This window comes from Eretmochelys imbricata, chromosome 2, assembly GCF_965152235.1.
Source record: "Eretmochelys imbricata isolate rEreImb1 chromosome 2, rEreImb1.hap1, whole genome shotgun sequence".
NCBI classification, from domain to species: domain Eukaryota; kingdom Metazoa; phylum Chordata; order Testudines; family Cheloniidae; genus Eretmochelys; species Eretmochelys imbricata.
Window position 1 is genome coordinate 76,378,447 of NC_135573.1, and position 26,726 is coordinate 76,405,172.

Here is a 26,726-nt window from a genome sequence, read left to right on the forward strand (position 1 = left end):
ATTCTTTTTTGTAAATAAGTGAAACATGCTTTATGTAGTGATTGTGTCTGAATAAGATGTGATGTATGTATAGGAGATTAGTAATGACAACATTTTACTGTGTATTTTTGATCCTTGGGGGAAATATGTTAAGTAGGCTAGGAAAAGAGCACACAGACAAATTGAAAAATATGAGTGTGATTATTATTTCTTAAATGGCTTGGATCCATATAAATGTCTTAATGAAAACAACTTTAACTGAGGAAATGTGTAAAAGAAATTGTTTGATGCTTTTATATACGGTATGTGGTAGAGTTCAGATGAAATAGTAGTAATGTTAAAGAATAAATTAGCCTGAAAAATAAGAGAAAGTAAGGAGATCCAAAAAAGATCTATATTTTGCAGTAATGTAGGAGTGCTAACTTGAGCATGATTTTTATGAATAATCGAAGGATCTGTACTAAGTTACTGAGCCAGGATAGAAATATCTATATTTGATGGTTAATAGCAATGATAATCACTTGCTGGACTAGGTAGCATTCTGAACTTCTAAAAATATTCAGTTATACAAAACTTTATAGCCAGAGTATCTTCTTTGTAACAGGGTTTATTACAAGCCCATTTTTAGATGCATATAATGAGTAAGAGTATGTGCTGGTCTAGATTGGCATTAGGTGTTTCATTCTGAGAGCCAGTTTGCTGTAGTAAATTTCCAAGAGGTATGGGTTGGAAGGTACAACACTTGCCAAGGATGACCCTCAGATCTGCTATTCGAGTATTTCCCAAATGTTCTGAAAGCGTTTTCTCCACCCTCTGTTGTTTGTGGTTGAAGGCCTACACATTAATGTATAAATCTTCCGTGTCCTCCCACCCCCATTAGGTCATCACTAAACCAACTTTGGGAAACATTAGTGTAGATCTTCATAATGTAATACTTCCTCTTGTTTCTTACATGTTTTATTACGCAATGGAATTCTTTATATCGGCATTAACTGTCACTGGCATTTGAGTTAGCTCCCTTTAAAATGATTTGGGTAGTCAGCATCTCAGAGATATTGATTCAGGCCCAAGCAACCATTGCCGCATTGGTTACGTGCTTCACCTTTTGAAGATTTTCTTCACAACCATAACAGATTTCACTTTTTCAAAGTAAAAGCTAAGACTCTGGTGAACAGTTGAGATGTCTGCCTGCACTATACACGTTGGGAAACACTGATCATAATCTTCAACTGGTTCTGTTTATCTGTGTGCCAAATAGTCATAATACTTACCTGCCTCCTCAGGTAAAATGTCTGAAGTGTTTTGAAATGCTCAGATAAAATGCTGAGTGCAAATTAATATAACTTTTTCTGTATTTTAGTGTAGATTTTTTAGTCTATAAACTGAACTTTTGCTGTCTTAAATTACAGCTTAGCTTTTATTCCACTTGCACGCTTAAGTGTGTTTGGATCATATTAAAGAAGTTCTGTATTAAAATCACAAATTAGTTTGATTCCCCATAGTTTAAATTCCAGGGTATTACTAACTAAGAGGTCTCCTGGTTTTTGGTACTGTTTCTCTCCCTCTATGTGTGAAACTTGCAAGCTGCTAATTGTGTTAGTACATTCTAAGACAGAGTCTGTTCTCAAAGCAATTCTTTGTAACAACTACTACTCACACAGAGAAAGACTCAAAGCAATACTCTGTAACAACAGAAACAGCACCCAGAGACTCCCCGCCCTTTTGTTGTATTCATCTTGCTTTGTTAACAATTCTGATTAAAATAGAGATAGAGGGTGTGTGTGGATAATAACTGAATGATCAGGAAGGTGCCAGCCTAAGAACCCAGTGTCCATCGGCTGAAGAAGACGTCAAGTGGAAATAACCAGAGGACCCTCGGAGGGCAGACTGGAATCCACCCAACAGCCTCAAAGATGGGAGAACCAAAGAACAAGATAACATCTAGCAGCATGGAGCCGTCAGGAAAGTGCTATCTGCTGATTGATTCAGCAACAGCATGATGAAGCAATTCCTATAGACTGGCCTAGGAAGAAATTCCTATAAAAATAGACTCTAGAAAGTGAGAACTTTGTGGGGGGGGGTCTGATTCTGCAAACCAACTTCCAGGAGCATCAGATGTGTATCTGACAAGGCCCTGCTCCCTCCTCATGTCCAGGCCACCTGGCCAGTGGCTTGGCATGAGCAACTCTAAGGCTGGTAACTATAACAACCTTGCAGAACCTGTGTGTGTGTGTGTGTATATATAAATGAATGTGTGAATAAATGAGATTGAATGGAATGTTACAGCTATAACTAACTGCTTACTATGATTCTTTCTGTATTCATAATAAATGTGGTATTTTTGCCTTTTTCCCTTTAATAAGATCTTGCTGGTTTTTATTTTATTGGTATAACAAGTGTGTGTATTTAAAAAAGATTGTGTGAACCTCTTGAAGATTATCTGCATCTACATTTTAAAATCAAATGGCTTGAGAAAATGTGAATATATTTTGTGAGTGAACTGTACTTCACAAGTACATGTGAATAAGGTATCTCACATGACCCACTTGGGAAGTGTTATAAAATTAATCAGATATAAAAATTGATTATGAACCTTGGGCCAATGGCAAGTTGCCAATACAGCCCTTTATGTTGTAGCTGTTGCGCACCACTCTTATGCCAGTTAATTTTGATTTGTTCTCTATTAGGTGAAAAGCAGGCAGCGACACATATAAGTCTTGATCAGGAATATGATTGTGAATCTTCTCACCAATGGAAGGAGCTTGAAGAACAGGTTGTGGCTGTGGTTAATAAAGGAATAATACCATCAAACTTTCAACCGACACAGTATTGTTTGAACAGCTATTCAGATAACTCCAAGTTTCCACTTGCTGTAGTAGAAGGTAAATTTATAGCGTATGGATTCTTTAAAAATCAGAAGTCTTTAAATGTAAACTGGAAGTTTAAGTAAGCAGGAAGTTTCATTGCTATTATGGAACTAACCAAGCTACTTTTTGTGATATGGCTTGTTGGAGGTGAGTATTGAGTTTCAGATCATATTAGGAATATATAGCGTGTAATCACTTGTTGAAATACGTACTCCTACATAAAGTGCATAATAGCTTTTTTTTAATAGAACCAGTAACAGTGGAAGTAGCCTTTAGAAACCCATTGAAGGTTCCACTTTTGTTGACTGATCTATCGTTGCTTTGGAAATTCCAACCTAAAGATTTCAATGCAAAGCATAATGGAGAAACAAAAGAGTTGGTGAGTAATTAAGAACGTTTAACTGCCGAACTATTTTTTTACAATTTTATTCTTAAACTTACTCTTCTGTGGCATAATATTGAGATGTTGTTTTTATTAAAAAGGCAACACTTACCATATGAGTTACTTTAGTTATTTTCTGCTGTAATTTTTTTGGGGGGCATGACTGTTAAAAGCTGGCAAATGCTTAGTCTTTTAATGGTAAATAGTGTAAAAGTTTGAAGTACAGATATTATGTAAATATCTAATCTCTGATTTTAATAAGATTATTTAAATTACACACCCTTTAAAGTAGCTTGAGTCATCTGTTCTCAGATAGTTGAAACTTGGTATAACAGCAGCAGGATGAAACTTTTTATGCATTTTTAACCTTGGCATCAATACCTATTTTTTCTTACTAATTAGGTAGGGTCACTTAATCTGCAATATTTATAATCAAGTAGTATAGCTCTGTGGCCAGTTGATTCCTTATGTTAAATTTGAGTTAGTTTGCCTAGATTTTCAGTTCTCATTGGCTTCTTTTAACATAAATTGTTTCATGTAGTCTTTTACGTAACATGAATATTTTCTGATACCTTTCATTATTATTTCAATAACTTCATAATCAACCCCTTGATATTTAAAATAGCCTATACTTATCATGGCACTCTGGATAATGTCTCTCGTTGGCAGAATTTCCTCTTAAAATTACCCTTGTTATTCAAAGAGATCTGTTGTAAAGTTTTCGTTATTCTGAAATGTTTAGTACATTTATTTCTTGTCAAGTTGATTTCCTGTGAAAAGGTGTTGTTTAGACCACTTTCTTAATCTCTCAACTAACTACTGGTGTTTTTTACATAATGTATTAATGATTGATTTATTTCTAGCCAACCATAGAAAGAGGGAACTTCATACTTGTGGTTTGGCTAACTTTCTCCTTCTGAAAACTCTTTTATTTGCTGTGCAAGGGGTGCAAGCCTATATAACCTTCTGTAATTCTCAATGAAATCCATAGTTCAGCGCTGATCATCTCACAACATATGATGAATCTCAGATGCGCTATCATGATGTAAACAACAGAATTGGTCTTTGGAACTCTGTTAATTAACGAAGTGACTCACTATGCTTGGAAGGTTGATCAGTGCTTAAAAATTACCTATCTACCTTAAAAGTGGCAATAAAGGAAATCTGCTGGTGCTGGTCGCATTTCTACAGGTTCCTGTTTACGGTTTCAAATTGTGCATGCTTTTGCTTGTTTGAAGTGCCCTAAAACAACACACTGTTGCAAGAACTAATATTTGTAGCAATTTAGTTCAGAGGAACATTGTTAATAAAGATATAAAAACAGCTCTTCAACCAATTGCCTTTTTCCCTTCCTTCCTCCCCAGGCATGTGGAAATGACATGATAGGAGCTGAAGTAATAGCTGAGTTCTTAATTAATAGCGAAGAGACAAAAATGGTAAGTAGGTAAATGTTTATATTTACATTTTGAATGCACATTATCCAATATTGTATATTTAGATACAATGTTTTTCTTAGAATATCTAAACTTGTCTTTCATTTCTATCAGACAGAAGGTAGTTCCATTTGGAATAATTTCCTTTTACTGCAGTACTTGTTGCATCAGTATTATCCTTTGTTTTTAAGATCTGTTATAGGCTAATTCCAGTTTAGAAATGTTTTCTGAAGAGATTTTTTTTCCTGTGTGCTTGATAATTTCTCTACTGATGTGCAAATGAAATATTCTGCAAAAATGTAAAAACAGAAATCTTGTAGATATTGAGTTAGTTATGATTAACACTTTTCTGATTTAATTTGTATAATATACAGTTGCATCTGATACAAGATTATATAATGTTGCTATGAATTGTTGTAAAAATGGGACATTGAATGTAAAAAATAAGTGGATTTTTTCTTAGTAGCATCAACAACAAAATTTAACATATCTCCACAGGCAAGACTAAAGCTCTTTCCCCATCAAACAGGGGAGCTACATATTCTGGGAGTCGTTTACAATCTTGGCACTATTCAGGGTACTATGATGTTAGATGGGATTGATCCTTCTATTGGATTGCAAGCAGGTAAGGATATGGCATTCCCTTGAGAAATGGCAGAGAATCTTAGTTTGTACCACAGAATAGAACTAAAGTCTGTCAGGTAAAGAATGGCAGCTGGTGGTGGTGGAGGGGGCATGTCTAAAGAAGGAGGGAGAGACTGATAAAGTAAGTGGACACAAGTGGCAGACTGAAGCAGAGCCTAGAAGAGGGTGGAAGGGAAGTGGAGGTTCACTGTTACCTAAACTACGTTCCCTTCAGCGTTTATATCCTGGGTTTAAGTTAAAAACCAGGAAAATTAAAAATCAAATCTGAAGCAAAACAAATTCACATTTACTATGTTTTGCATTCTTTAGCCATTGCAACTTTCTTCTTCTCTTGAGTCCCTCTCCATTTACTTCTCTTCTAGCTGTCTTCTCCTATCTCAGTGCCACTTGGGCTTTCATCTTTTCCTCCTGTTTATAATCACCAGCTTTCTTTCCCAGTATTGCTTTGAAAATGTGAAGTTCTCAGGCATATTTTGTTGTCAAGCTATAATTTAATCAGATTTGATATGACATTAAAAATTACTTCAGCCAAGAACTTCTTAAATGTTTCAGTTGTCACCCCTTTTTTCTTTCCTAAAACATGCTATTCCTTTAGATACATACTTTGTGTAGAGTAAGCCGGATGGTTCTACTTATGAGCCCCCTGGTTAGTGTCTCTTACTTTTTAATCTTTCAAAATGGCCACATTTAGTGAGCTCTATCTATCATGTTTTACACTCCTTTTTATTTTTCTTTGACCAGTGTGGGGGTGGGGGGTGCTTTCATATAATTTTTAATTTCATTTCAAAATAGGTCTATATCTTTCCCTCTTCTTCCTTCTAAACCATCTTCCAGGAAAGATTTTGTTCTCTAACTTTATACAGAAGTTCAATTAAGGTTAGGAGTGAAAAAAAATATTTTGCTATCTATGCCTGTATGATTGGTCTCAATCCAGTTCCTAGTTAAGAAAAGTCAGAAGACCCATGTAATTGGGTTTTTGACATTTCTGAGAGGATAAGAACTGATTAGGAAAAAATTGAACTATCTTGTTTTGGTCCTTCCAAAACAGTTGAGGCATGGCTTCTATGCAGGTGCAGATTGCACTGCCAGTGCGGTTCCTGTTTCATGAATGCTAGTCTCTAAGGGTGCCATTTAATCTTTAATAATTAGGGCCCTACTAAATTCACAGTCCATTTTGGAGACTTTTACAGTCACAGGATTTAAAAAATAATAAATGTCACGATTTCAGATATTTAAATCTGAAATGTCACTGTGGTAACTGTAGGGGTCCTTACCTAAAAGGGGGATGGGGAGGCATCATAAGATTATTGTAGGGGGCTTGTGGTATTGCCGCTCTCACTTCTGCAATGCTTCTCTCAGCCTTCAGAGGTGGGTGGTTGGAGAACGGCAGCTGCCAGCCGGGAGCCCAGCTCTGAAGGCAGCGCCAGCAGCAGCAAAGGAGTAAGGGTGACATGGTATGATATTGCTTCCCTCATTTTTGTACTGCTGACTTCAGAGTTGGGCCCTCAGCCAGCAGCCACCACTTTTCAGATGCCCATTGCCACCCTTACTTCTGCACTGCTCCTGTTGGTGCTGCCTTTCAGAACTGGGTGCCTGGCCTGCAGCTGCTGCTTTCTGACCACCCAGCTCTGAAGGCAGCGCAGAAGTAAGGGTGGCAATACTGTGACACCCCTACAATAACCTTGCAACCCCCCGTGACCCCCATTTGTATTGGGACTCCCAGTTTGAGAAATGCTGATCTCCCCTATGAAATCTGTATTGTATAGGGTAAAAGTACACAAAAGACCAGATTTCGCAGTCCATGATGCTTTTTTTGTGGCTGTGAATTTGGTAGGGCACTATTAATAATCATTATGTTCACACTTAAAATGAAAAATAGTAAATGGTTTTAAGTATATCTTCTTTTTTAGAAAGCCATGAAATTGAAAGGATTTGAGGCTGAAAAAATAACGAGTAAACTATATTGTTTATGTAACTTCATGGTTTCAAACTGCTGGTTGTTGTTTCAGGAAAATTTGTTTATAATGGGATGTCTGTACGAGGACGACAGGACTTAGAAATTCAGGGCCCTCGACTTAATAATACAAAAGAAGAAAAAACATCCATTAAATATGGACCAGATCGACGTTTAGATCCTATTATAACTGAGGAAATGCCCTTGTTGGAGGTATTTTATATTCTCCCCAGATAATAATTTGAGCACATAGTCAAACGTTCAACTATACCTTTATAAAATAGTAATATTTTTTACTTTTGGTTTAACTTTATTTATAGCATTGCTGTCTTTTGACCTAACATCCAAAATGGCAATCTTATAATGGGGCAGAATGTAGTGGATTATGTAAATCAAAGTACCAAGTTTGTATCTAATTCAGGTGAAACTTCAGAGGGTTACAGGTATCATCACAAAATTTGTGACCCTGTTGAAGTATACACATTTCTGCCAGAATTTGAGTTAAGACAACTTTATAAGTAAAAGTTGCAAGGAAAAAAAATACAGCTGGCAAATTAGCATTTTGGTTTCTCTATCTCCAGTTGCAAAACCTAATTTCCCAAGGTAGAGCCTTATTTCCTGAGTATGAAGGGGGTCAGTGAAAGCAAAAATGAAACAGAAAAATTCCTTCATTTACGATGGTTCCATATGATTCCCTTTACTGTTAAATTTAACATTGACAAATTAGAATTTTAGTTTATAAACACTTGGCGGCTTTTTCAAGTTATTTTCAGAAATATGTTACTATTAAATTGTTAACCTTATAAATTTTTTTCCCCCAATGCAGGTGTTCTTTATAAATTTTCCTACGGGGCTGCTCTGTGGAGAAATCAGAAAAGCATATGTAGAATTTGTGAATGTGAGCAAGTGTCCTCTTACTGCATTGAAGGTTGTATCAAAACATCCAGAATTTTTTACTTTTGGTGGAAATACTGCTGTTTTAACACCACTGAGTCCCTCAGCTTCTGAAAACTGTAGTGCTTACAAGACTGTTGTGACAGATTCTACCTCTGTATGTACAGCACTGATGTCATCAGCTTCTTCTGTAAACTTTGGGGTTGGCACAGGAAATCAGCCAGAGGTGATACATGTCCCACTTCCTGACTCTGTCCTCCTCCCTGGGGCTTCAGTCCAGCTGCCAATGTGGTTACATGGACCAGATGAAGAAGGGGTTCATGAAATAAACTTTTTGTTTTACTATGAAAGTGTTAAAAAACACTCAAAAATGTGGTAAGTTTTTAAACTAAGTTTTTCAAACTAAATTAGGTCTTACCTAGTAAACTACTTGACACTGAATGTATTTAGGTATGTTAAATATTTCTGGACTTAAGTGCCATAAAAATGAAAGTGGTGTCAAACTGGTGTCTAACTTTGCTGTACTAATAAAGCAAAGCATAAACATTAGTGACTATATATATATTACACTGAACTCACTGCTGCTAGATTAACTTTCTGGTTAAATTGTCAAACTGATTGCATATATTTTGGACAGAGCAATTTTTCAGAGTACTACTCTCCTGAATGAAACAAATCTCCATGAATTCTTAGCAAAGGACAATGTATGTGAAGTCAGGTTTTTGCCGTGGAAGCATATTTAGTTCTTGCTCGTGGGTTGTCTTACTTTCCTAGGGGAAGAGAGAGTGGAGTGGATGCTATTGGATACTGTAAAAGGGAAGCTCTGTCCACATCAGAGCCTCAAGAAAGTTTGCTTTCATTTCAGAACTTGACCAGCAGTTCCAGCTTATTAATTTCTTCAACCAATATTCAAAAACAAATAGTCTCTTCACAAATACAGAATCACAGTAATGTCTTTTTGCTTTCTTACTCAAGATACTTGTTTTGCTACTCATCTGGAAAGAAGGTGGCCTTACCATTTGTGATTTTTTTCTATACTTTTTTTTTTCTTTTCTTGTTACCACTTACAAAATAGCAGTTAATCAGGTTGACATAGGCAAGAAGAGATTGTCCACACTGGAAGAATGACAGGAGGCCATGCATGTGGGTTAATTAGGCTGCACCTTTATTTCCTTTTAATAGCTGGGAGTATCCAGAAACAAATTGTACAGTGCAGGGAGGAGGGGTCAGCTCCCTGCTGTTCAAGACATAGGGGCGCCAAACCCCCTTCCGCAGCTCCCATAAGGAGTGTTTTCCTTCAAATCCTTTTCCAATCCCTATTACCTGATAACCATATCCCTTCCATACAGAGTTCCTGCATTGGATATCCGCCACAAGGAGCCATCAACAAAATGCTTGGCTGCCTCCCCCACTCCATCACCCCTCCAGATTCCCAAATATCCACAGATTCCGTCTTCCTTTTTTCCCTTTTAGCAGAGGTGAACCATATTTGCATCCATTGTCCACTCCCAGGTTTCCAAAGAGTGTACAAGATGCATCAGCTGGTCCCATAACATGCCCTTCTGTATTGTGCCTTGCTCCTATGGCTCTACAGAGAGACTTATACTGCTTCTCAGGTTCAGTCCCTGTCCTGGGTAATACAGTTTAGGAGTAGCAGCAGATAGAGGCTCAGTCTTTTGTAAACAGGCTTTAAAGAACTATGCTATCAGTTGATCAGGCGTCAGTTGTCCAGACAGTGGAGGAGTGAGCCTTCAGGAGACACTAGTGAACCAATACATTCACCTAACATTTTAATTTCTATCTGCTCATAGATCAGAATGGAGAATTCAGTGTTTTCAATCCCTCTTTTCTTTCTCTGCCTTTCATTTTTTTCCCCTTCATAATTTATATCCTGGCTTGTTTTTACAGTTTCAAGTCAGTGCAGGGATGCTGTTCATATTCTTGGCTTGCTGCACCTTCTCAACCTCTAGCTTTACCTAGATTAAGTCACTGGGACTTGGGAGATCTGAGTTCTGTTCCCAGTTGTACCAATACTTCCTATGTGACCTTGGACAACTTACTTCGTCTTTTTTCCAGTTCCCCATCTGTAAAGTGAGAATACTTCACTACCTCAAACAGATGTTGAGGATGAATTAATGGGGCTGAGCTACTTATATATTATAGTGATGTAGTCCATAAAAAGAACCTAGCTACAGTTCAGTTTACCTGCCAAATCTAACAGGAGAAGAGCTCTGTGGAGCTCAAAAGCTTGTCTCTCTCACCAACAGAAGTTGGTGTGATAAGATATTACCTCGTCTCTCTCAAGTCTAATAGAAGAGAGTTATGTAAACTGGACTGAAGAATTCTTTATTGTTTAGCTCCCCATGAATACCCATCCTACAGGCTTAAGTGGGTTGTGTCCTCAGAGCATATAATGTAACTGAGTACATACCATCAAATATTGATTGACTTTGCTATAAGCATATTATACTTGTGCACTGTGAGTTTTACAGGCCTCCTGTCCTATTCCAAGTGCAGAGTGTCTCAATAAAAGGTCTGCAGAACTCAATTTCTGGTGTATTGCAGACTTCAGGCAGGCCTGCTGACCTTTAGAAAATGGTTGTATCTTTGTCAAGTACTTGCCAGCCAGAAAAATATAAAGCTCACAATAGTTGATTTGCTTTTGCACTGCTAACAGGATTAGAGATAAGCCTTTTTTGCTGGAGTAAGTAGTTCTGATACCTGTGTGCATCCAGAATCTTATGTTTTTGAATGTGGTGCCATTTTTAGTCTTTTTGGACTAAAACAACACTTCAAAGTGCTTGCATATTCCGCATATGTGTATGACTGTAGCTAATTGAAAGTTGTACTTTTCAAAATACAGACTGATCTATGGGACCTTTGGGCACTAAAGAAATTAACATATATGTTTATCAGCAATGAAGTACTCACTAGACTAAGACTTTTAAAAATTTAGGACCAGCAGCCGTAAAAGCTTTCTTTCTGCATCTGGCTAGATCTGAACCTGTGTCAGTGTTGTGATTCTTGTATTGACATTCTCCAGGACCTTGAGCCCAATAAGTAGTACAGGTTTTCAAACACCTACAAACATGAGTATCAACTTGCTATATCTTTTATCTTGGAGTCCGGAGATGCTATATAGCAAAGGATGTCTTCAGTGGGAGCTGGAAACAAATTAATGGCCTGTTTACATCTGCCTTTAAATGTAAAAGCATAATAGTTAATGAGAATTTCTCTGATAAACCAGTATTGCAATTTAGAACCTGATACTTTCTTTCTAGTCATAGAGTATTAAGACACACTGCAGTTATTTGTACCAGCCGATCTTTGAATGTTCGAGCTACTGTCTGCAGAAGTAATGCCCTTGAGGATGAAGGCAAAGGGGACAATATGCTGGTATTTGTGGATGTGGAAAATATCAATACTGTAAGTTTGTTTAGAAAAGGGGATTTTATTTTCTTTATACTCTTTTACCAAGCTTTACTCTCATGGCTGCATATCTGGATGTGTTTCTGTAAGTATATGCTTGGTCTGCTTATAGACAAGTTTCTCTTTAACATACTAATTAAGGCAAATTATTCTGCAAAACAGATTTATTACAAACATGAAGTTCGAAACGTTCAATAAAATGCATTGAAACAATTTAGGACTCTTCAACTGCAAGTGGAATTTCACTAAATCAAAGTTCAGTTTAGACAAGTTCCACTGTAATTCCTTCCTCCCCCCAAATGTGCTTTAGGAACTGTGATAGGTGCCAATTTTTATTTGACTGGAGAGGGTGTGCATTGTAAGTTACATTTGAAGCATTCTTGATACCCATCAGTTGCAAAGCATGGATAACTAGCTTTGAATGTCATAACTAAGCCTTTCATTCTATCACACAAGTTTTGTTGCTAACTGCAAATGAAAAAATGATTCAGTTCAACATTATGAACTTGGAATCTGAGTCTTTGACTCTTGCTTACACCTACTAGCCAAACTCTCAACCTGGTAGATCCCCCTAACTGAAGTAATGGGTGCTGCTGGTATAGTAGCTTGGGATGATCTGTATAGCTGTGGTTCGCAATCTTTCCACACTACACCCAAAAACCCAAATGTACTTTCTTGTTACAAGCCAACGTTGAGAGACTGGGTCATGATAAGAAACAGCAGATGGGTTTTTTGAGAGGCTGTGTCTTTGTAGGTTTAGTATATGGGCACTTGTAAGTGTGCTTCTCACTGGCCACATAGCATTTAACTCTTGTTCACTGTAACAGTGCTTCTGGTGCTGAGGAATTCTGACCTCAGTAGGCATCCTCAGCCTCAAATAAAACAATTTTAATTAGTGTTTTAGTTGCAACTGAATTGTGCAGAATGTTTTTATCGTTCTGGGAAATGTTAAGAAAAACAGGAGTTTAGGCCACATTAAGTCTTGAAGTTGATTTAAAACATAGGTTTTGTGCTTCTGGCCCATGTGTTGTGGAATATTTACCGAAGTAATTTTAGACATAGAGATATGGATAAATCAAAGTGTCCTAGTGGGTGGAAAACTGGACTGAGAATTAGAAGGCCTGGGTTCTATTCAAACTCTGCTGCTGTCCTGCTGTGTGACACTTCACCTCTCCATGCCTCTGTTTCTCTTCCATCCTTCCTCTTGACTGATTATTTAATTTGAAGGCTCTTCAGGGCAGGGACTTTCTTATTGTCTTCGTACAATGCCTAGCACAAAGGGACTCCAATCTGTTGTAGCCTCTGGATATACCTGTACAAATATTATGGATTAGGGCCTCCCCAAAGATGCCAGATGCCTCATATATTTTGAAATAGGGCTCTTCATTTCTAGAATAAAAATTTGCTCTTTTTGTCAGTTGGTTTAGATTGGCACAATTAACTTTCTCATTCTTATTTAGAGTGAAGCTGGGGTTAAAGAATTTCATATAGTACAAGTATCAAGTAACAGCAAGCACTGGAAGTTACAGAAAGCTGTAAATCTCTCTGAAGACAAAGGTTTGTATTTTTATCAGGTATAAGATAGTCACTGTTCTGTTTGGCAAAGAACAGTTAATCTTATGAGAGAAGGCATCAAATTATACTGTTTAAATATACTTGTTTTCTCTTTTGTCTTTTTTAAATAAATTTCTTGTAATTCTGTTTTACCATTTTTAGAAACTAATTTGTCATTATCATTAAAAGACATTTCTGCTCTACCAATAAACTAAAAATCCATCTGGATTTGGTTGAACTATCCATCATGGATAGTTCAACCAAGCTGTTTGGATTGGTTGACTAGTGGAGTTTACATCTCCGGTTCTGCCGATCTCCCTCTGCCTTGCTTCCTCTGTTATATTACATCTATTTATTTTTATAGCGGTAGAATGATACTTAACCTATTCGGTTATCTATTTCCTTTATGTATTTTTAATTTAATCTACTTCAGTTTACACAAATTTACTTTATCCATACCTGTAAAATTGGCTCTCTGCTTATTTGAACATGAGTCCAAACATCTGGGCTTCCTGTTGCACTAGAATTGATGACCAGAACAGTCAGACATTACTATGCTGTAATTGTTTCCTTTCCCATACCTGCTTCTCCTTTCTCTACTCTGACATTTTCTACTCTAAGTTAGAAGTAATTGGAGGTGCAAATGAAAGTCTTTCATTCACTGACTCATGGTATCGGTATACCAGATAATTATAGCAAGATGGATTCTTTGTATCTGTTAACTTGGATTCCATTTCTTATTTGCTAAGTAAATTCTATTATAGTTTTGGAGACAACTAACTTGTACAATATTGGTTCATGAGCGGATTCTAAATAGGTTTCAGAGTAACAGCCGTGTTAGTCTGTATTCGCAAAAAGAAAAGGAGTACTTGTGGCACCTTAGAGACTAACCAATTTATTTGAGCATAAGCTTTTGTGAGCTACCGCTCACTTCATCGGATTCTAAATAGTTAGTCTCCTATGTGCATCAGGCTTACAGATTGCAAAGACTGTGGTTTTGGGAGGTGCTCAGGTGCTGTGGTAGTGGAGACCATATCAGTATCTAGCTCAATGGGAAATGTTGTTTTCAACATCTTTCTTTCAGATTATAAACTTGCCAGTAGAGAGAGAGGAAAGCTATGCTTTAAAGCAGTAAGATGCAAAAACTCTGGAGGTAGGTTCACTTAACTTTATTGGACGGTGGTTTTGGGTGGGATTTTCAAAAGTATTTGTGCCTTCCATGAAACTTAAGTGCTCATGGTGTGACTTTGCATGCAGATGAAGTGACACTTTCTCTCTTTGTCGTTTAGAAAATTACACATTTGCAGACATTGTCTTTGGAAATGAGCAGGTATGTAAATTGATACAACTTAATACTTTGTCAATATTAAATACCTGTCTTGTACATATGACCCAGTCACAGCCTTTATTACCCAAGAAATACCTCCGTACGTGGCATACAATTATCTTTTGCACTTCATGTTTGTGCTAGTATTTTAAAAACACAAATTCTTATCCCCTGAAGTCTTTCTCCTTGCTTCCTCAGTGTACATAGACAGAATAAACAATATGGATATAGACAATATGGGAGGCAGTATGATCCAATGGATAGGGTAGTGGATAATCTGAAGACCTAGGTTCTATTTCTGGCCCTGCCACTGCTTTGTGGCACTGAGCAGTTCACTTCACCTCTTTCCTTTCCCACCCTTTCTGTTTTTTCTGTTTAGATTGTAAGCAGTTCAGTACCTAGGATAGAGAAACCCTAATCTGGTGTGGCCTCTAGACGTTACTGTAATAGAAATAATAAAAATAACTATTACATTTGTTGATAGTTTTAAAAATTTGTTCTGCTCACATATGTGACTGTAAAAAGTATACCGGGGGGGGGGGGGTTTCCATGAGTGTTTCAGTGAATTCCAGATATGCTTGTTGTGTTGCAAGTAGATCTCTTCCCTAATTGCCAGTCCTGCAAACCCCACCTATGTCCAAAAAGTCAATCTGTATTTTTTGTCTTGTGCACTATCACTAATAATAAAGACTTTACAGTCAGATATACCTGTGCAACACAATCAGTGGGATTGTGTAGGTATATTTGAGGGCAGAATTTGGAAGAATCCATATTCTTTCATAGTTATTGAATGCTTATAGCAGAGGGAGAGTGGAGCAGGGCAGGGGGAACTGTGAATAAAGTAGCCCTCTGACTCTGAATGCAAATGGAGAGTAGGTTTGTTGAGTTAAAGGTGCTAGTTTTATGTATTTACAATATGGTATTGTCTGGATGATGATTGGGGCTTGCTATGTTAGGTTCAGTACAGAGAAGGTAATGTCTGTCTTCAAAATCACTTTTCAGCATAGACTTATGCTTCAAATGTGACCACTGTGCCCAAATTTTTAAACAGTTGTGCCTTACATTTTATTTTTTTTAACTAGCTTGTATACCTGACACTTCTTCAAGTTGAGATTTCACTGATATTGCTTGTTAGATGCAAAATACCTTATGTGATTGTGTATAATATTGGTTTAATCTTACTTTAAATGCATAGTATATCTTATCCGTTCTGTGTCTGATTTTACTGAGCTAAGAGCGTATCTGATGCCTTCGGTCAAATTGATCATAGCCGAGCCTGATTTGCTCCCATTGAAGTTGGTGGAGGTCTTGATGATGACTTCAGTAGAAACAAGATTGAACACTGATACAAAGCTTTAGGGTATCTTTGTGTCAAAACCAGTAAACAGTTCATGTTGAGCAAAGGGAATGGTTCATATTGAGACTTTATAGAACAGTATGTGTCTATAAAAAAAAGATTTGTTTGACTTTGTACGTAGTTGAAAGGCAGCACATTCTATAGAAGTAACTGTAAATGTGACTTTTAAACTTCAAGATGAGAGCACTGGTAGACACAGTTATTCTTTTGTAGTTTCATATGAGCACCAGTGGGGAAACTCATAAAGCTCCTTTGCTTTTTTTCTTTACTTACATATTATAATGCCATTTAGTAATTTTCTCTGCCCATCAGATAACACCCAGCTTAATCTGTATCACCTGATCCTGAAGTAGCAGTTTCTCTTGGTGTCTGCTTATTTAGCAGATCATCTTTGATTGCATCTGAACACAGATGAAACAAGATGCTGATTGTTATCTTGAAATAAGGGTTAGTCAGTTTCTCTGCATTTTTAATATTTTCAACAGAACTGTTTCATGGAACACTAAGATTTCTCTGTGAAAACATGCTGATATATTTGGAAGCTTTTTATCCTCTTAGGAACGTGAGTTGGCTTGGTTTCATCTATAGCAAACTGTTCCAGTTCAGTGGCATTTTTTGTAGATTTAAAATACTTAATCATAAGACTTTAAACTATTAAGACACTCTCTCAGTCTTTCACAATCAAAGAATGTAGGGTTTGCAGTGCATATACTGGAACAGAATTTTGTATCGTTGACTTGTCATTCACAGCAAGTAAAACACAAGCATCTAATTTTATTTACAATCTTAGATATCAGTTCAGCTATAATAAGTAAAAATTAAGTTAACATTTAGTCAGTACTCAATGTATAGATGAGCATTAGTGGAAGACAAGCATGTGCACTTAAATTGTTGCTTTTTAGAAATTTGGCAAACTAATGCTACCATCCCTATGAGTTCAGAACTGGCCAAGATACAGATTCTGCATCACCACTAAGCTTTGTACAGTTCCACGTGATGTTATGTGAACTAACTTACATATTTACCATAGGATCATAAACTTCATCTTATGGTCAATACCCTCTGCCACAAACTGTGCTAAGGATGGGATCTGGAGGTACATAAAGCTGGGTGCTTGGTGAAGGCTGTAGGTGGGTGCTGGGTAGGAGCTGTCTGGGGGAGAACTTACTTATAACTGTAGCACCTAGGAACTCTAGTCATGGACCAGAACTCCATTGTGCTAGGTGGTTCACAGACAGTCCCTGCCCATGAAAGTTTACAATCCGAGTATATAACAAGAGACAACAGAAGGTTATAGACAAATAGATGGAGTACAAGGAAACAATGAGATAATATTGTCAATGACAGTGGTCTGAGTACACTAGCATTCTAACCATTGTCAAGTTTTTGTTAGTGTATCATGGCAAGGGGAAGGTTTTTTCCAGGAGGGATTTGAAGGAGGATAATGAAGTAGCTTTGCATATGTTTATGGGAATTATCTCGCAAGCATGACGGGGAGTATGGGAGAAACATGAAGGTGCTTATTTGAAAATTTAGCAAATGGATGATTGGCATCATGGTCCAACTGAAGGTGGGAGTTGACCTTGATTGTGAATGAGATAGGATACGTAGAGTGGGGATAGGTTGTGTAGAGCTTTAAAATTGAAGACAAGCAGCTGCTGGATGCAATAGAGAAAGGGGGAGCCAGTGGAGGGATGCAAAGAGAGGGGTGACATGAACAAAGGAACATGCAAGGAAAATGGTCTTTGCAGAAGCATTGAATGGATATCATTGGGGCAAGATTGCACTTGTCCAGGCCAGAGAACAGGGTGTTGCAGTAATTGAGATGTGAAATGAGACCCTGGATAGGGATTTTAGCTGGATGATGGAGAGGAAAGGCATGCCTTAAGTCTTATTTCTCAAGCCTTATGCAGAAAGAATCAGCAAGAGTTAGCCATAATGTGGAAGTCAGGTCCTAGAGAGAGGTCAGAGCCAAAGGTGAGGCAAGATTACATACCTGAGTGACAAGCAGAATTTTTGGGCTAGGGGAGAGGGCAACTGGAGATGGTTGTTCAGGCTGGGGAGTTAGTGGGTGAGTTTTGTGACTCTGCGCGGGGGATAGCTTGTGGGAGAAGACAGGGACAGCTGGGAGTGTGGGGAAATTTAAGGGGGAAAATGTGAATGAGAGGGATTTGATGGGGAGTAGTTGGGGAGAGGGGTATCTGGGAGGTAGCTGGGGAGGGGCTCTGTTGGAGGATTTCAGAGCCTGGTGGATGAAAGTGTCTGATAAGCTATCTTGATGCTGGCTGGGGAAGGGGAGCCTGGGACCAGTTTGGGATCCCAATAATTTTCTATCACTGCTTTGTTATACCCTTCCAGGCTACTCTCCTCCCTCCCCCCCATTAAAATCCATTGGAGGAGGGGGGAAGGAGGCCACAAGGCAGAGGCTACTTACTCAACAGGTACTATAGTGGCTTCTTTTGGCCATGAGCCACAATTGCAACTTGCTTGTGCAATCTAGCTCACTGCACAGGTCCATGGCACTTTGTAGCCTTGATGTTGGTGGTATGAATTGTACTGATTGAACTTGTTGGTAAGGAATTTATGAAAATACAGATATTGTGGGATATTTTCACAATCAGAAAAACACAAAATTGCTTTTAGCTAAGTGTCTGTGGAAGACAATAGATCTTAATCTGAATGAATTGGTCCAAGTCATTACTTTTTAAAAGGGCATCAATTCCAACATTTTTGTATTCTACATTTTTTTTTTTTTTTGAGCCTCAAATTCCTAATGATTGGGTTTGCTCCACATTGCTCAGCATAGCAGACCCGATCAGTGGCTGAAGATTTTAACTGTTTGTTCTTGCTGGTCATGCCAATTCCATGTGGACTTCAGCTCTCTTCTGTGTTTGAGACATAGCAGGCCATGTGTTCAGGTTCCTTTGTATTTACTTCAATGGCTGAAAGGCTCATGAGACAGGGCCAAAAATGCCCCAAATGCAAAGCCTTGCTAATTTCCCCCCATTTTAGCATTGATCTGCTCAGTATGCAGGAATCTAAGGTTCTCTGAAAGGTGGCTTTTCTGTCACATTCTCCTGTGCCTGCCTTGCTATCATGCACCAAATGTGTGTCTATATAAAATTCAGGAGACTGACCGTTCCCACTGTGCCTTATCTCACCATGAACTTGGGTGGCTGAGTGGCAATAGAATTGCAGGTTCATCTCATCACGACAATGGAGTAGGGGGACCAGGAGGTATAAGCAGCAGTAAGATAGCCCCTCTGATATTTACTCAATGGTTAGTGTATCTTGCCCATCATTGGCACGGGTTTAAATGGCAGTATTTAGTCCAGGCTTTCAGATATGAATATGAATACTAGTTAAGTGTAAAAATCCTGGGCAGTTTCATATAGTAAGGCCCACAAAAATGTCAGGGCAGTATTTCTTCTGTGTGTGTTTCAAATTTAATAGAGTCCTTGTGTCTCATCAGTCTCCCTTGTAGGAAAACATTCTAGAAACACAGTTCTCCCATTAAAAACAACGAGGAGTCCGGTGGCACCTTAAAGACCAACGCATTTGTTTGGGCATAAGCTTTCGTGGGTAAAACACCCACTTCTTCAGATGCACGGAGTGAAAATTACAGATGTGGGCATTATTATACTGACACATAGACTATTACTTCCCCAAGCCCAGGGTTGATCATTCCTCTCCCATGGTCTGAAGAATCTGCCAATACACAACAGCTAACAGCATTGCACAAGATAATATAGTTTGGACATTTTGACAGACCTCTGAAGGGTGGGGATGAAGGAGTAGGAAGACGCACCAAATATTGCCACCACCTCCTTGTCCAGTCTTCTCCCAAGGACAGACTCCTCAACTGCTACTTTATTCTGTGAGATTTGGTTGAAAAAGTTCTGGAGTAAGTGATGGATCGTAGTGATATCTTTTTTTTTTTTTTTTTTTCCTGTCCTCCAACTTCATATTCCCCTCATAATGACCTAGACCAGGGTTTTGGCCACTGCCTCTGTCAAAGTTCAAGCCTCAATTTGGGTATAGTTAAGGGCATTGAAAGAGGCTTTCTTGGTTAAATTGATTGGGCCTGCAAAATGAAAATGAAATGAGGTGTTATTACCCCATGTATAGACTTTGCAGCCTTAATATTTTAATGGCTTTTTGGTTTTTTAAGTTTGCTATTTTATACACACAGGAAGTTGTATCCTAATTTCATGCTGGGAACCATAGTATTGCTATCATCAAGAGCTCAAAAATTAGTCTGGCCTGGAAAAAAAAAAAGAAAAGAAAATCATGAGACCCAGTTTTTTTGGTTTTCTTTGCTTCTGGTTTCTAAGCTTTCAGTGTGTACTCAGAACACAATTTCAAACTCTTCTCTGACCATGAGGACTAATTTTTTTTTTAAATGAAAGTTGAAATTTTTATATAGTCAGGACTGCAGGATTGGGAAGCCTCCAGGAAAACATCAAATGCAACACTTTAACCATATTGATGCCCTCGAGAGTCATCAGCAGGGCTGGAACCTTTAGCACGACAGCACAGGGCTCTCTCTCTTGAGCAATGAAGTAACAAATAGCAGTAGTTAGTCTTCCTCTGCATCAGTGTTTCTCAACCTTTTTGACCGGCTTGCTGCCTTTCTAAACTGTGTCATGGAGATCCACGGACCGGTCACTGAGAAACACTACTCAATATGGACCAGCCACTAGAGAGGGATGAAACAGATTTTACCAGTGGGTTTCACAGTGGTTTGCAGATAACAGTATAATGCTGGGACCCCAGAATCCTGGATTCAGTTCAAGGTTTGAGAGGGATGTGTTGTCCAGTGGCTACAAACCCTTTGTCTCCTTTCCCAGTCTTTCTCCTAACCTCTCTGCATGCCAGTCAGGCTACTTTTCTTCTCTGGGCTGTTTGGGTCCCGAAGTGATGGCACTGAGAGCACAGGAGTGTCTCTGGTCTCAGTGCTGATGTCTGGCCCCCAAGAAACAACTGCAGTGTCCTGCTGCCCAGACATTGAGCCTGCACATTCATTCTGTGGGGGTGATGTGTGTATAGTCTAGTCACCACATAGAAGATCTGTTGGAATGGCGCATGTTCATTGCTGATCAAATCTTTGGAGAAATTACCTGCCAAACTCTAACAAACCTCTAATAAGCATGAGTGAACTGTGATATTCAGGCTTATAACTTGGCCAGATTTCCCTGGGGATCGCAAACAGCACATCCTTTTCAAAAATCGTGTTTTGCTCCAAATCATAGGAGTGCTAGAGCTTCCTATAAAAATGACTGAAATAATGTAATAAGAGTAAAATATGAGTATGCACTACAACAAAAGAGGTGTTCTTAATTCTGGTTAGCTAACTAGAGTTGGTTAACTTGAGGTAAAAGCCTAGTTAAGACAGGGCAGTTGTAATGTTTACATGAGTTAGCAGGTAGTTAAAGCCTGTTGGGGAGTCCCAAACCATGATCAGTTCAATAGGGCAGGCTATCATTTGGATCAGTAGACCCTCGGTTCCCCCTTGGTCATGGGATAGAGCTGGACTATCTCCATTCCTCTCTTCTACACTGGCTTATTTGGAGCTGGTATGGAGTTAACTTCTGTGGCACAGAAGATTTGCAAAAGCCCATATGCATGATTATTTTGCTTACCAGGGAGTTAGTGCTGAGAAGCTCCACAACAGAGGAAATTCCACCTTCATAGACTAAACTTGAATCAGTTTATTACATGTACTGAAAGCAAAATGTGGTGTTTTCTTACAGATAATCAGTTCAGCTAGTCCGTGTGCAGACTTTTTTTTCCGAAGCTTATCCTCTGAATTAAAAAGAACACACACACAATCAAATATGTTTCAAGGAGCTGTGAAACAGTCATTTGATGAGGCAGTCAGATTGATACAAAAATGTAGTAAGGTGGATTTGAATATTGTTGTTCTCTGGAAGGTATGTATGGTCTGTTCTCAATTATCCATATAGTAGCTTGATTATGAAACATGATTAGTAGAAAATAAGAGCAAATGAGATTTTGTTTATATCTAATGTAATGTTCTTGAGATGTACTCCTAATTTGCAGATAAATGTTAGCTTTTGTTTTCATTAAACTTTAGTTTGTCTGAAAACAGGAAATTAAGTTAATTGAAACCAAGGTTGGTTGGTTGGAAACCAAGGTTGGTTTCACTACTGAAAAGTATTACTATAATAAAGCCATTTTTTGAAACATGTCTAGATTTAAATGTGATTGGCTTAATACTTGAGAGATTCTGTCCCCTCCATATGTGCCTATGTTTCCTCAGGGTGAATGAGGCTTGCTTTTTGAAAGATAGTAAATCAAGTTCTGACCTCTTTGAACCTTATGCAGCCAGAGTCTTTATCTCTCTGGACACACAGGTAGACTCTCCCACACTTTGCTCACATTCTTAGAGGGTTTATTTGAAGTAATGCTCCCACTCACTTTTTAAAGGGGTGGCTTTAATTACCAAGTATAAACACTAAAAATGTATCAACATAACAAATTACACTAAATCTAAATACTATGTTTGGCAATATAAAATTCCAACATTTGTTCGGGAGTCTGCATGCTAACTTTTATATATTTTTTTTCACTTCCACGAAGCACCAGACTTTTCCACTTCAGTTATGGAAGAAATTGTTGAGGGTGAAAGCCTGCTGTTTTCCTAAATTGACTGGCCCATACATGCAAGACATGTTAGACAGCAGTAGAACACTGCTGGATTCCTGCTCTAGGGTTTCTCTTCCTGGCTCTGGGGGCAGATTGTGGTTACAAACAGTATAGCTAAATGTAACAATGCCCCCATTTGGGATTGTCTGCAGGGACTGAACCTGACACCTCTACCATTTGAGCTACAAAATCATGACCTGTTAGTATAGAATAGGGTGACCAGATATCCCGATATTATAGGGACAGTCCCGATTTTTGGGGGCTTTTTCTTGTATAGGCACCTATTACCCTCCACCCCCGTCCCGATTTTTTACACTTGCTATCTGGTCACCCTAGTATAGAAGGAATAGCAGAGCCATAAAATCCTTTATATGGCTTAGCTATTTACAGATAACGCAGAGCCCACTCACTGTTAGTGTGTAACACAGCACCTTTTTTAAGAGTGTAGTTTTTGAAAGACAAAATAAATGGGACTTGGCTTCATTATATTAGAGACCTGAGGTCTAGATCCAGCTCTGTCTCAAGTGAGCTTCTGCAAACTGTTACCTCCCTCTACAGTGGGGGGAATAAGTGTCCCTTCCAAGGTAGTAGCAAGAGACTGTGATTCATAATGAGAGTTGTGAAGAGTTCCTATAGAGGGAGTTGGCAACACTAAAAAAGTGTTGACTCTTGTAACTGCTGACATGCAGTGGTGTTCCAAATGAAGAGTAATTGCAAAAACAGTAAGATTCAAAATTCCCTTTATTTGAAATGAAATAAGTGACTTCCCCTGAAGTTCACAATGCGTTCATCTAGGATCTGATTTCAGTGGGAGTCTTGCTTTCTGAGGCTGCAGAATAGGACCTTGGTAAACACAGTGGAAAATACGGGTTCCTCCCACCCATGATAGCAGCTTAAAAGCTGCCAGGAGACTTCCATAAAATCTCCCTTAAAATATGCTGCAATGTTAACTAAGCACTGACTCGGTAATCTTTAGTAGTGTTGAAATAATTCTAAAAATACACCACAGTGCTAGAATGGAGCAAAACTGATTTTAAATAAGTGTATCTACAATGTATCCTAAGATTTTACATAGTTCACCTGAGATTTTGTTTAAAGTGAATTTTATTGTTAATTATTTTTGTGAAATACACTGCATACCCACTCTTCACAGTTCCTTGAATTAGAAACGTTAAGGCAACGCAGAGGACTGTTCTAGATGGGATTTATTAATTAGCTGCTTAGCTTTCTATTGCAAAGTAATTGCACTTTATTGGAAGATGAAGTGGTTCCTTTATTCATAATTTTGTAAATCTGTTGGTAAAGATTATGGTGTACTTTGGAATATTTCTAAATAAAAGGTGGTATAAATGCAAGGTAGTCATTACTTCTAAAGTTTGTATTATAAAAGAGAATAACACTCTTGAGGTTTGCAGCAAATTAAGAAATATTAAATGTCTGTTATCTTTGTATTTAGGCGTATGTTGTGGAAGACAACAAGCAGCTTATTTTAGAAGGCCAGCATCATATTCTTCTTCACACAGTAGGGAAGGAGGCTTATTCCTTTCCTCAAAAGCAGGTAATCCTAATACTTTTTTGTATTAAAAACTGCTTGCTTTACAAAAGCCTTTATAAAGTGTTTGGTATGTTTCCAAAATGTGTGTATCTAAATAAGTTAATGAAATTACCTTGTAAAGGCTTCTGTAGTAGTAATTTTGTAAAGCTCTTGTAAGTATACATCTTGTAAGTTAAAAGGAATCTGCTAATTTTAGACTAATTTCAGCAACATACTTTCAAGTCTTAACTGACACAACTATAAAAACAAAACTTTCAGTGGAAAACGTAAATACATCTAAGGTCTTAGAGCAGTGGTTGTTAACCTAGTTACCATTTTGGGCCACATATGCAGCTCTCGGTGTTATGCGGGCCGCATCCACACTATATTATATACTACCTGTGTGTGGCCCTGAGAATGTTTACATGGACCACAGTGGTGTGCTGATTGGACCACAAGAGGCCTGCAGACCACAGGCTGAGAACCACTCTCTTAGAGGTTTTCTGCTGGTGCCATGTAACATACAAAATGTTGAAGGGAGTTAACGTGTAATATTGGCTAGGTGTTTTTAACATATAAAAGTGTAAGCAACAGAAGTGATTGTTTGACAAAGACATGAATAAAATTTTAATTTTAGATACTGTTGTATGGCATAGTTCCTAATTATACTTTTGATATAAGCACTGAGGATTCTTTAAATACATTCTTTACATACTAGATCTGAATAATGTCTTGGAAGTTTCAGAGTAACAGCCGTGTTAGTCTGTATTTGCAAAAAGAAAAGGAGTACTCTAAGGTGCCACAAGGAGTACTCTAAGGTGCCACAAGTACTCCTTTTCGTCTTGGAAGTTGTTAGTGTACTTCAGTGATCTGCTGATAATGGGAACGTCAAGTATATGGAAGAGTGTCGTTGAATGTGCAAGCTTTTTAAACCTAATTAAACAATCATAGGATATTCAGACAAATCTATTAAGAGCTAAAGTTCAGTGTGTTAACACTTACTGGCTTTACTTAATTTTTAGTAGTGTTAATTACTGGACCTCAAAATGGTTAACTTAATTTCATGTTAAAGGAAAAAAGGCAGTAAGCCCATGAACCATGTAGATGAGATGTAACTGCATAATTGCCTTAAACAAATTACTTCCTTGAGTTTTGTTGCAGGACTAAAATCAAACTGGATGAAAAAAGTTCAGAGCTCTTAATACAATATTGTATTAAGAGCTCTGAACTTTTTTCATCCAGTTTGATACATACAATATTGTATTAAGAGGCAATAGAGAAGTCAGCATGTTAGTATAAGAAAAGTACCTGGTAATATAATAGTAGTGAAACTTGGGTGAGTTCCCTCTGACACAAAAAAGACCCAATCAACTTGGGTTAAAATAAATAAATAAAATAAGTTGCTTCCAAAATAAGGACTTTGAGTTTTGATGCACTAAGAGATTAAATAAAAATGCTTGAATCTTTTTTATTCTGATGTATTCTGTGCACTAGTGTAGCTTTCCCTGTAAAACTTATAAGTTATAAAAATAAATAGAATTATCAGAGGAAATAACTAGAGAAACTGACAAACTGAATTGAGAGATCGATCAATTAAATTTTAAAATATCTGTTCTCACTGATATCACAAAAACAGCTATAGAAGAAAATGAATAATTTGGGTCTGCAACAAAGTGGTGAATATATGAGTATGTGTATGTGCAGCATTGGTAATTACAAGAATTAGTAGTGTACAAAACTGTATTAACTCAGTGTAATACTGAACACATGAATAGTCCAATGTATTTGTGAATGTGAAGAAGAATTTAAAACGAGTAATGTGCAAGGTAAAGGTAGGTGAGTCTCAGTAACTAAAAGTTAAGTAACACTATCCTGCCTATTTTTGTTTACATGTTAGCTATCTTAATTTTGTTTTCCCCTAAATCTGTATTGTATGTATTTCCTGTGAGCCCCCTTCTGCAAAAATGTATAGCAAACTTGACTATATTTATACTGTTAGCTTGCCAGGACAAGAGCTAATTTTTTTTTCTAATTGCATCTGAAAGCAGATATGGTAATGTATCTAGATCAGTCGTTCCCAAACTTGTTCTGCCGCTTGTGCAGGTAAAGCCGCAGCCGGGCTGGGCTGGTTTGTTTACCTGCCGCGTCTGCGGTTTTTGTGGATTACAGCTCCCAGTGGCCAGGGTTTGCTGCTCCAGGCCGAGGGACATACTGGCTGCTGCTTCCAGCAGCTCCCATTGGCCTGGAGCAGTGTACCGCAGCCGGTGCGGGCCGCGATCGGCCGAACCTGCGGACGTGGCAGGTAAACAAACCAGCCTGGCCCAGCAGGGGCTTTCCCCCGCACAAGCGGCAGAGCAAGTTCGGGAACCACTGGTCTAGGTATTTACATATCCCCTGTCAGTGCAGCATCTGAAGATGTAATGAATTTGTCCTCACAACCCTTCTGTGGGATGTATGGATGTATTAACTCCATTTTATAGATGAGAAAATGAGGCATAGAGTAAGTGGCTTGCCTTGTGTCTCGTAGCAAGTCTGTGACAGATGTGGAAGTTGAACCCTAGGTTCCCTAGGTTCCTGTCCAGTACCTCCCCTATAAGAGCATCTTTCCTCTGTGGTATCCAAATGCCATTTATGCTTAAGAGGAGCAGGCATCCGAGTTCTTAACCATTTTGGTACAAATGGTTGTATTTTTGTCATTAGTG

General features: G+C 38.1%; 1 protein-coding gene across 8 annotated transcripts in view; it reads left to right on the forward strand.

Annotated features, from left to right (window-relative positions):
* Positions 1–26,726, forward strand: part of TRAPPC8 (trafficking protein particle complex subunit 8) — a 113,285-nt gene that overhangs the window by 70,709 nt on the left and 15,850 nt on the right. For all 8 annotated transcript variants that reach the window (XM_077810320.1, XM_077810323.1, XM_077810321.1 and 5 more), the window contains 12 exons: positions 2,667–2,861; positions 3,095–3,225; positions 4,593–4,664; positions 5,160–5,286; positions 7,316–7,473; positions 8,087–8,529; positions 11,436–11,580; positions 13,044–13,140; positions 14,222–14,290; positions 14,427–14,467; positions 21,575–21,754; positions 23,947–24,048. In XM_077810320.1, the coding sequence (XP_077666446.1) occupies positions 2,667–2,861; positions 3,095–3,225; positions 4,593–4,664; positions 5,160–5,286; positions 7,316–7,473; positions 8,087–8,529; positions 11,436–11,580; positions 13,044–13,140; positions 14,222–14,290; positions 14,427–14,467; positions 21,575–21,754; positions 23,947–24,048 (1,760 nt within the window). The remainder of the gene's footprint in view (positions 1–2,666; positions 2,862–3,094; positions 3,226–4,592; positions 4,665–5,159; positions 5,287–7,315; positions 7,474–8,086; positions 8,530–11,435; positions 11,581–13,043; positions 13,141–14,221; positions 14,291–14,426; positions 14,468–21,574; positions 21,755–23,946; positions 24,049–26,726) is intronic.